We start from the raw sequence: 11,643 nt of genomic DNA, 5'->3' as shown, positions 1-11,643 counted from the left end.
CACTTTCAAGTGTACAGACATCCTCTAAAACCACTGTAGGGCCTTCCTGCCCTGGGCCGTGCATGAATCATGCCAGTTTGTGAAGTTTCCTGATAGGGTGCTTTCTATTGGTCCTCTATAAAAGTTGACCAGAATCTGTCTCCAGAATTTATCCTTTCTTAGTTTCCGTCAGAAGAAGAGCCTTTTCTGTGCTTTTTTATCCAGGGTGGTAATAAGATAAGAAGGTTCTCAATGATTGTAATTCCAAGGAATCTATAACTGTTCACCTGCTCCACCTCAGCTCCACTGATGTAGACATGGGTGTGTGTCTTTGCCTCAGAGCTGAAGTCAGCAAACAGCATTCAGTAGCTGTTCTTGTTACCTGGGTGTGTGAAGACTGAGTGGAGGGCAGTGGATATGACATCCTCTGTGGATCTGTTGGTTCTGAATGCATACTGGTGAGAGTCCAGGCTGGCAGGGACGTATCTTTGATGTGCTGGAGAACCAGTTTCTCAAAACATTTAATCAGAATGAGGGTGAGAGCCACAGGGTGGTAGTCGTTAAGACACAGCAGACTTGTGCAAAAAAAAGTGTATTTAGAGCACCAGATTTAGTTTTGCTCTTATACAGCATTTTGTGTTGAAAGGTAAGAACTCAGGGCTGTTTGGCTCTTTGAATGAAAGTGTTTGCACAGTGAGCCCTGAGCCAAAACAATATCAAAGTACTGCAAAATACTCAGGGCTACTATTAGAGGACACGGCAGTCATGTTGTTTTTTTTTTTTTTAAATGAACCTGAGTGGTGAAACCTATAGGTGGTGAGTAAAAAAAGAAATAAGGTTTATTTCTTCTCTATCAGTTTTTCTTGGCAGTGTTGAGAACATTTAGAGCATCATGTATTGAATTAAAGTCCATAGAAATGATAATGTAAAAATAAACTGAATAAATAAAAGGAATTATTTATCATTTTCAGTCACAATTTTCTGACCTCAGATTTTTTCTAGTCCTGAATACATGGTGACAAACAACCATGACCGTCTTTCTCAGCAAACCTTGCAGCATTAATTCCCAACTGGCCTTGTCCTCCGTATACATGTGAAGCTTTTTCAAGAGATAAATGCCGTTTCACTTTAGGTTTAACACAAAGAGCCGATGAATGATAATTTCCTAATAGAAAATAACATTCTACACAGCCGGCAGCTGCTTGTCGTTAAGAAAGAATGAATCATCCCACAGCCATTTACTGCAAACCACTTAAACAGGAACCTTATATGAAAATCCTTTATTAGACAATAAGAAAATGACCCTTAAATTCTTGACAATGATGAGTTTTTCACCCAACAGTCTTGAGGTTCAGTCTTTAAATTGTATATGAAGTTCTCACAAGGAACTAAGCCTTGAAGCACTTGCTTTTTTAAAGATTTCTTTTAGAGCAGTTTTAGTTTTACAAACACTTTTTTTTTTAAAGAAATGAGACAACTTTCCTTTTTTTTGTTTTTTTACAATAGCACATCAGCATCTGAATGTCAAACAAATAAAATATAATACAATCACCTCAATACCTGTTTACTGTATGATACAAAACACATGACTAAAAGAGTTAATTCAAGGACACTTACTGCAATGCAGTTTGTTGTATAACTGAGTACATTATGTGAGGTTTCAGCATTATCTAGTTTAAGAACAGACTATATCAACCCAAAACACAATGCTATTGCACTGTTGTGTTACATCCATGGGCAACCTCAGAGGTTTTGTACTAGGGCTTCAACGGTCACCCTCTGCTGTATGTACTCCGTTCTGATATCATAGCACCACGACGTTCCCAGAAACCACTAAGCCTTCATGCCACTGGTCTTTGCTGCAGCCTTGCTGGTTTTTGGTGAGGCCTTGCTGGTCTTTGGTGAGGCCTTGCTGGTCTTTGCTGTGGCCTTGCTGGTCTTAGGCCGTTTGGACTCTGGAGGCTGGCACACTGGATCGGTGGGAGGAGAGGGACGCTCTGGAGAAATACAAATGAAGGAATGAAGTGACACAGGATGACTCTAGTCTTCTGCTGAAATGTAAGGAACTGTGTGTAACATGTAAGCTGTACTATTATTGGAGCTGCTGTCGCAAAGACAACTAGATTGTTTCCATTTTCCTTCAAAGTTGCAACTACCAATAAAACAGGACAAAACGGGAGTTTATTTATTCATTTTGTCTAAAATGGACAAGTGAAAGCAGATGGAAACGGTGCCCTGCTGCCAGTCTGACCTGATGCATAATGAAATCAAGGTTTATAAGCAACCAATCCAAACAATGATGGTGTCATTATTCTATAGCCATTACATTGTGCAATCATTTACTTTATAAGGATATGTTAAAGTAAAAAACCTGTCTATTGCTAGTTTAAGTTTCATCTCATTAAATTTACAGAATAATTCCACTTTGCTCTGATAATTGGGTATTGTTTTGAGATCCCTGAACATGACTATATCGCTACAAAGAAGTCAGACTGGGCAAGAAACATGAAAAGACAATAATAAAGGCTTTAAAAAAAACCCTCAGGTTGGCTTAACAAAAAAGAAAACCCAAGTGGCTTGTTCTTTTTTTTTAGTTTACAGACCGACCCCATGTTCAACTTCATGTACTTTTTTTTTTTTGTGTAATCAAGGATTAACGTTTTGAGGGCCCCAACTGTCAACTTTTCCCTCTAAACAAAGAGTTTGGGGTAATCAGGCTATCATTTTATTTTGTTTACAACTTGTCATCTCGCTGCTTTTATTTCTTGCTCCATTGGGCTTTCACTACATCGCGGTGTTCACAGGCTTTAGCAGTTAACTTTAGTGATTAAAATGTATGATACCTGATGGAAATAATGGTCAAAACTAAGAAAATAAGCCCCAAGATTTTAACCTTAACATTGCTAAAGTTATGCTCTTGTTTTTCCACCAAGCTACATAAGTACAGAATATAGCAATGTCATTTAAGTGTTGCAGTGGATGAAATACTGTATATTGAGGCACAACCAAAGCACAATTTCTGCATATATACACATATACACATATACACAGATGCACCGATTCTAGCCTGATTTAATGGAACAGGACATGACTGTTTCTTGAGTAATGTCATTAAAAGTTTGTTTCTGCTATCAGTTACTATCTTAATGCCTCAGCAGCCCCTGGCCTTGTGTTACCTTCCATGAAAGTTTGACGCAGTGAAAACTACAGTTTTTAAATAAGCGGAAAAACAGAACACTAGTATGGGATCATTGGTTTTGGTATCAGGAGAGAAAAAAGTTGGATTGGTGCATCCCTAATCAAAACAAACTCTGGGACTGAGTCTGCAGATTAGTTTTCGAATAGTATTGTACATGATTTTCAATCATAAAACTTGTGTTGTTGATATTTGGATCCACGGTAGCTGCCCTCACTAACCATGTTTGGCCTTCTCAGTGGAAGAAGTGCAGAAGAGTGAACCAACAGCTGGAGATCGGACTCCAACAGGAGTCAGAGATACTCTCCTGTAAACAAACAGAAAAGACACGAATGGTAAAGACTCTTCAAGCATGAGATCAACAAAAAACGCACACAGGCATTAAAATGACAATAAATTAGAGAGAACAAAGAAAATTACTGTTCCAATTCATTTATCCTGTTTTTGTTCTTCTGATTCAGTCGCTGCCCACTAGTACAACTAGTCACGACTAGCCAAGGCAAACGTTCCAAGTTACAGATACAAGGCAAATACAAAAGCATGTGTGGACCTGCCATTGTCTACACACAGTCTGTCAGAGTGATTATTATTTTATAGTCAGTGGGGGGTCCAACGAATCCCTCATACCAGACAGGGCTTTGTTCTCACTGCCAGCACTGAGCACTGGACACCACCACAAACAGCACCAGCCCATTACAGCTATTTATACTTTTACTGCGTTGCTAAAAGAACATTTAAATGTATATTTTAAAAGAGCATTTCACACAGTTTAAAGAACCATTCTTTTAATTCCAGTATTGATCTCTGTAAAGTGCATCTTTAGAGGTAATCAGCTTAGTTACTTGAACCATTAGGGGGCAGGGAGGTGGATGCAGTGTGCTCTGTGTGTGGTTACTTCCTCAGTCTGACTCACAACACATTTGAATAGTTCAAGTATTTCCATAAATTACCATATGTGCTCTTGTGTGAGGCAGCACCTGCATTGTTCACACCACCTACAGCACATCTGAACAGAGGTTTAAATACCTTTAACTGTATATTATTTACAATAATTCTGCTGCATTATCAATATAAAGCAATACACAAGCTTTTCAGAAAAGTCTGTTGAGTTGTTCTCGTATTACTATTTTTGCTCATCTTTGATTTAAATATTGTTTTATGTTTTATTTTGGCAACTGTGACCTTTGTAACCCTCTTCTTGAAAACTGCTACATGAGTAAAGTAGAGGTGCAATATAAATCGATTAATCAAGTGAAAGAAAACCAACTGCCAACTATTTTGATAAGAGTCATATTTCATGCAAATATGTCCAACTTTTTACTGGTTCCAGCTTCTTAAGCATGAGGATGTGCTGCCTTTCTTTGATATATATATGACAGTAGATGAAGAGTCTTTGGGTCCTGGACTTTTGGTTGGACAAAAGAAGCAATTTGAAGACATCACTCTGGGCCCTGGGAAATTGTTATGAGCATTTTTCACATTTTTTAAAAACATTTTATAGACTAAACGTTTATCATTTAATAATGTGCAGATTAATTCACAATGAAAATCACTGTTTGTTGCAGCCCTAGATTAAATGTTTACATACTTTTTACTTATGTTCCAAAAACAAGAGGGGAACATTGACTGAGTAACACTCACTGAATACTAGGGCTAAAATGATTGATGATTAATAATTGAAATTACAGTAATTTAATTGCAACTAATGTGATAGTCAAATGTTTTCAGTTTGTTAAAAAAAAAAAATCTGTTTCCAGTTTCTCAAAGGTGACTTTTTGCAGCTTTTCTTAGTTTTATATCAATGTAAATTTCGAAGAGACAGGAAGTTTGAAGATGGAGGAAATTGTGATAAGAATTTGTCATTATTTCCTGAAATATTATGAATCAAATAATTAATCAACAATGCAATTATCTTGAGTTGCAGCCCTAAAACAAACACAATTTGCCTCACATGCACTGAAAAACGCACCTGCCAATGATCAATGCATTGCTGTACCAATACAAACGTTCACAAGTCGCTCACTCTGTCAGAATCAGTCATGATAACTTATTTTGTTTTTACCTTGGGGTGGGCCCCTTAGGGGTGGTTGTACCCTTCGGGGTAGTGGGTCCAGCAGTATTAGCACTGTTGAGGACTTTAGGGGTGGAGGGAGTAAGGGGGGTGATGCGTGGCTGTGTTTTGGACGAGCTGGTTGGGGTGAGAGGGGCTGCGCGGGGTTGGGGAGTCGAGGGTGCGCTTGTGCTTGCAGATGTCGGGGTCTGAGGTGCTGAAGGAGCTGAGGCTTTGGGGGTCGAGGGCTTCCCCCAGCCCTCCAGGGTGTTGAGGGTGATCCTACGGGGCTGGGGTTTAGACTTGGCACTGGGGGTGCTCTTCTTCTCCTCAGGGGGGGTGACAGAGGGGGCATCTTTGCCGAGGCTGGTTTGGGACATGGGAGTCGGGGCTGAGCTTGGTGACTGGGTCACAGGAGATGAGGTCCTGGCTTTCTTGCCCTTTTTCTCTACACCACTGTTTGGGGCAAAGACCTCCAGGGTGGGGGGCTCCTTCAGTGGAGTGCCCAGCTCCCCCGGAGAGAAGGACAGGAAGGAGCAGTAGCCGTCTGTGGAGGACACAGCCAGGAAGGAACCATCACGAGACCTAAAGGGGATGTAAGAAAAAAAAAATGTCAGTGGTTGGACGGATGAATGACACACACAGAACATTCAGTAATCTTTTGTTCTTATTTGTTTTTACATATCAGTCCTCTTGTATGTATATATTCTTGTCTAACTGAAAGAGCTGCTCTGGTTTTTGAAAAGTTCTTTACAAATAAAATGATTTTCACTAAGGACCAGGACTCAAAACTCAATTATTTCTACAAACGACAACTATTCAATAAGGTGCTTCTCTATACAAGAGAGCGCTACAGAAGAGGACATTAGAAGAGAGTTTTTACCATGTAAGGTCACTGAGTGTGTGGTAGTGGACGTTGGACACCAGGCCAAAAGGCAGGGTCTGCTGTGTGTCATACAAAAAGATGGAGTCCTCAGATGCCACAGCAAACACCATACGGTACGGCAACTGGAAAACATTAGGAAGAGGCTCAACAGAGCCATCTGTAGAAGAGAAAGGGACAAAAATTATGAGTAAAACATTGAAGGTGCATAATAAAAGGAGGGCTTTATTATCATGCTTGTCTGTTAACTAATGGGGTGCATGTCCTTGCCTTCTCCCTTCTTGGTCCTCAGTTCAAAGTAGACAGGGCAGCAGCGCACAGCCAGTGTGGCTTTACTTGGACAAGGTAAGTGAGCGATGGGCCTAAAATACACAGACAGAGAATTACCAGCGTAAATATATTCAACACTAACTCTCACTCTCTATAAATACCACAGCGTGTCACAAAAGTTACCTCTTGAGGCTCTTCCTGGAAAAGATGTAGGTGGTGTTTATGATATTTTCTCCGATCTCCACACACCCAGCTGAGGATTTGAAAGGAAGCAGCAGAAGAGGGAACTTAGCTTATAGACATCATCTTTACTATGATATTATACACTAAATTTCAACAGGTGAAATCAACATTTGGAGCCTGCTGAGTAGGTTACCTGGGGCAAGCAGGAAAGACCCGTCTGGGGTGAATGAAAGACGTCGAAAAAACGACCTCATACTGTCGTCATGGAACATTCTGTACTGCTTGACCTGCAAACATAAAGAGAAATGCAGCACCGAGAGCATGTATGTCACATGTCTCACTCACTTAAAGCAGGGCAGAGGGTCTCTGAACATATTACAGAGTAAATTTAATTCACTTTAATACAAAATAAATGGAATCACAAGACACATATTAAGAAGCTTCATAAACAAGTGTAAGGGAACAAATGTCCAAAACAACATAATGTCATCAAAAGCAAAGTTTCTACTGACCTCTCCTTCTGCGAGTGGCCCAGAGCTCATTTTACTGACACAGAAAGCCTTCTTCTTGGTGTGAGTGCTGTACACACGCATCACTCTGAAGGGGAGGACAAACAAAAACACCTTAAGCATCAAACTGCTGAAACCCCACCATCAGTGACCAACTACACAACAGCACATACACTCTTTAAATGAAGATTAGATCTCTAAGTGGTCTGAAAGTTTGTTTCTGTACCTGTCACAGCTGAGAGTTGCTACATATTGGCCCAGAGGATCCCAGGTCACCCCCTGCACGTAGCTCTTATGATCATTCAAGATACACAGCTTCTGTCCTGAAACACAGAAACAGTTGCAACAAATGTAATAAACACAAATCAAATATAAGATATAATATATTTTACAGTATATTGTAGAATTGCATTACTAAAGTACTGAGCAAATATAGCAGATGAAAGTGAAAATGTATGGAATACACAGATATCTATGAGTCTAATCAAACCTTTGTTGATGTCCCACATAACAGCGGTGTTGTCAACAGACCCAGACACCATGAAGTTTCCATCCCGTGTCCAGCAGATGTCATACACATCCTCAATGTGTCCCCTGAAGACAAATCAAATAGTGAGAAATCACTTTGTTAAAACCACTGTTGCTACAGAATAAAAGCAATCAGACAGCAAATTGCAAAATGGACAGAACAAGAAGGTCTCCATACTCAGGGTAATTAAAATTATTCATGACAAAGTAATGGTTCTCTTGTAATTCTGAAATGCGTCTGCCTCATTTGTCTGATCATGGGGATTTTAAGTGCCGACCAAGATATTGAGAAAAGTCTGACATAAGTATAATTGTCGGTTTTGGAAATGAGCTAAATGGGCTGAGGCAGACAGCAGAGAGAGGATAAAATATGATCTGGTGGCTGCACAGTGGCTTATAATACTGCAGGATATAGAAAATGCAGGAATTTACAACTTTGAAATATCATCCGGGGTGTCATCATTGCGCTTGCATTACTTATTGGCCAACACAGTGCACCTGCCAGATGACACTGACTTGTGTAAAGGCAAAACTTTAGCCAGGTTTACCTGTTTTAACAGGACCCCATACTGTGCCAACACAGTGGTCATATCAAAATGAATAAAGAGGCTGCATTTTTAATGTTCAGCTATAGTCAGAACAAAGTCCAAGAGTCTTTAGAACCAAAGGAAAAGAGATACAAGTCCTCTGGAAAACATCCTAACTTAAAGGGATTGAAGCTGGCAGAGTTGTGTACCTGAGTGTCTTGACCACAGACCAGCTCTCCTTGTTGAGCTGAGCATCTTCATCCTCCTGGAACATGGGGGCCTGCTCAGGCTCCTTAGAGTCATTGAGCTTCCACAGCAGAATCGCTGCATCTGTACCAAATAGAAATCAAAGCATTACTAAAGGCCACTGTATGTTAAAATATCTGTTCGGAATAACATCACCACCACTGCCTTGTATCCGTGTATTATGTCTCACGTACCATCTCCTCCTGAGGCAAGCAGCTCTCCATTAGGGCTGAAGCGCACTACGTTGACAGCCTTAGTGTGTCGAGCCAGATTAGACAGAAACTCCACCACTGCCTTCCCATCAGGGCCCGTGTCCACCCGCCACAGCTGCATCAACATCAGCACAAAAAGTCAGTAAATGCGTACATTTTGAACAACTTATATACCACAGCTGCAGGAATATACACACCGTTTAAAACATGTTTACACAGTTACATTTTTACTCAATATAATATTTTGCAAACTTCTATATGGTGTGTATTGCAAGTTATTCACTCTTCCACCAGGGCTCCATTGTATTGTATAAATCAATTTTAAAATGTGCTGCTTTTGCTCTGATGTAGCATGCAATCTGCAATATGTAAGGATTTTAGTTGAAAACATTCAAAAATTAACAAAAATCATCAACAGACTATGAAGAAATAACAGTTGACATAATTATGTCTGTGTATTATGTTGGAGGGATTTCTACTGAAGCTGACATGCTGACCAGCAGCCTCAGTCCATCCCAGTCCAAAACTCCAGTGTAATCACTCTCACAGTCCAGACCGCTAGCAGCACGGCTAACTGAGCTAACTAGCTTTCAGCAGCTAGAGTAAGCTGCAATTAGTAGTTACTCTGGTGATATACTGCCTCCTACTTGTTTTGAATATGAATTAAACAGGTGGCCAATTCTTACATATTGCAAGTTATCAAATTAATATAATGAGTAAAATGTAAAATATTTGCCTCCAAGAGTGTAGTGGAGTGGAAGTATAAAGTAGCTAAAAAACACTAAAGTAAAGTACATGCTCAAGTTCAAACAGGTACTTAATTACAGTACTTGATTACATGTACTTAGTTTCATTCCATCATTGCCTGTATGTGACACATTCAACCAATTTAGGCCCTGGAAAAAATGGCCGTGATAATTTCCTGTTAATCCAAAATCTGAAAATGCTACATTTGTTTCTGTAAGATATCATTATTGATGTTAGATTACTTTTTCTTCAACAGAAAGCGTGAATCCCACTTCTTTCGCCAGCACATTTACCCTTACAACCACTGAGTCTGCTTTCCTGTGAGAATTCATGCATATAGTGAGTAAAGTCACATTTGCTTTGTGTGTCACACTGCTCCTTTCCCTGACAAAGGCATGTTGGTTCATCACTGCATTAACCAGGTGTATTGATATCTTGACTGTTTCCTCTGCACTCACTCTGACTGTGGTGTCCACTCCAGCTGTGGCCAGCCGATGGATGCGTCCATCCGAGCTGTGCTGGAAGTCCAGACTGTAGACTGGCTCCTTGTTGTGCCATGCAATCTCACACGTTACCACCTTCATATTGTATATTTAACACCGACCTTAAGAGAGAGAAAAAACATGTACATTTAAAGCTTCGGACAAAACAAGGCCGACACTGGCCTTAGCAGCAAACACAGACTGCTAACTCTACCTGCTGTACAATATGAAACCTTTAATACGGGATATAGAAGAAAATAATTTGATTTCACAGTCACAGGAACCGGCTACGACAACCAGCTAACACCGTTAGCAATAAACTTAGCGGGATTGTTGGGATGATTTGTGGCTGTCGTTATTGAGAAACGACACAGCCAGGCTCGTGCAAACACAACTTACTCGTAGTTAACAGATATGTTTGCTATAAACACAATTCGTTTTTTTCTGTTTATTCGTTAAAATGGAGTTATCTCGAAGTATTTCACAGCGTCTTACCTCCTCTGTTGTCCTACTGGAGCGAACTGTAATTTCCCGCGTACGCTTCGTTCAAAACTTCCGGTCGAGTAGGCTGCACTGATTGGACGAAAACGCGGAAGAGGGAGGTGACCATCTGCTGCGTGCTACCATCCAACCTTCTCGATATCTGAACTCCAGAAGTGTTAGAGTGGTGAAAATATCACCAATTTTAAGTTTGTGGGTGATGTAGGTTCTGAAAAGCAGTCCATTGCAGTGAAATGCAGTCCAATGACACTGTTGGATTCATTATGGATGGTTAAAAAACAAACTAGATGAGATAGTCTCTGATCAAAGCCTCTGATCGTTAACTCATTCCACATTTTTCAACATATTCACTCCATTCAAACATCAAAATATTCAGCTCAGTTGAGAATGGTGTGCCATTACTTTTCTTAATGATATCATTCACAATTTCAGAGATATTTAAACAGTTTTACCCACTCATGTATATGGACAGAATGATCAAAAACCCCACATTTTGACACCTTTTCAAGCTTTTTCTAAACACGTCTACTCATTCTTATCACTTCTTCCAGCTAGAAACTCCATTCAGACTTTGAAATATCCCTAAAATGGTCTACATTCAAGCTATCAAGCTATAATACATCTTTCAAATCCCATTTGAACCGTTAAAAATATTCAACTTTCTTTTAAGCTTAGTTATAATGGAAGTCAATAAGAAATCACTTCAAACCCGCTCATTTTCAAACTCTTCTTACCCCTTCATACATTCACCTTGAAACTTTGAAATATTCACAAAGATTCAGACTTTCTCACATCAACTCAACGTTTTCATAACCATCATATTTTTTGCACAGCCACAGTTCAAACATGCATTTTTTTTTAGCTACATTTTCAACAAACCTTAAAATATTCCACATTTTTCATATATTTTTGGGTTTGTTCAGATATTCAGACAGATTTGCTCATCAGTGCAGTCTGAAACACACACGTGAGTGTGCATACATGACCACATACACAAACACATACCAACACAGGGAAATACATGTATTTAAGCACGCACCCACAAGTGCGTGCAGACACATACACACACACACACATTATGAGATTTATTCTAAATTTCAGTCCCATTCATAGTTTATGACACATTACCACAGTAACATCTCTTCATACTCCATCAGTTGCTTCTTGACACAAATTGAACTCAGCGTTGAAGTTTGGCTCACAGCTTATAATACATTTTGAATCCTTCGTTCTCACCCCACTATTATGACGCTTCATACTCTTCAAACGCAACTTCAAATTTAACACCAACCATTCAGTTTGGCACCAGCTTCTCAACAAACCTAAACGT

At 39.7% G+C, this 11,643-nt stretch overlaps 1 protein-coding gene across 2 annotated transcripts; it reads right to left on the bottom strand.

Moving 5' to 3' along the window:
• Positions 1-1,242: 1,242 nt before the first annotated feature.
• chaf1b (chromatin assembly factor 1, subunit B) lies at positions 1,243-10,374 on the bottom strand. 2 transcript variants are annotated; one of them, XM_084361685.1, is made up of 14 exons: positions 10,308-10,374; positions 9,789-9,934; positions 8,566-8,698; positions 8,335-8,455; positions 7,561-7,664; positions 7,297-7,393; positions 7,074-7,158; positions 6,755-6,848; positions 6,562-6,631; positions 6,379-6,470; positions 6,109-6,268; positions 5,238-5,810; positions 3,397-3,482; positions 1,243-1,976 (listed from the first exon to the last, which is right to left on the bottom strand). In XM_084361685.1, the coding sequence occupies exons 2-14, from the start codon at positions 9,912-9,914 to the stop codon at positions 1,813-1,815; spliced, it is 1,905 nt and encodes a 634-aa protein (XP_084217811.1). In that variant the 5' UTR covers positions 9,915-9,934; positions 10,308-10,374; the 3' UTR covers positions 1,243-1,812. The 2 variants fall into 2 exon arrangements, with proteins under 2 accessions (XP_084217811.1, XP_084217812.1); XM_084361686.1 differs by lacking the exon at positions 10,308-10,374 and adding an exon at positions 10,212-10,231.
• Positions 10,375-11,643: the final 1,269 nt, after the last annotated feature.

Source organism: Pagrus pagrus (genome assembly GCF_965226575.1).
Source record: "Pagrus pagrus genome assembly, chromosome: 9".
NCBI classification, from domain to species: domain Eukaryota; kingdom Metazoa; phylum Chordata; class Actinopteri; order Spariformes; family Sparidae; genus Pagrus; species Pagrus pagrus.
The sequence above is the reverse complement of the archived record's forward strand: the minus strand, read 5'-3'. Positions and strand labels throughout refer to the sequence as shown.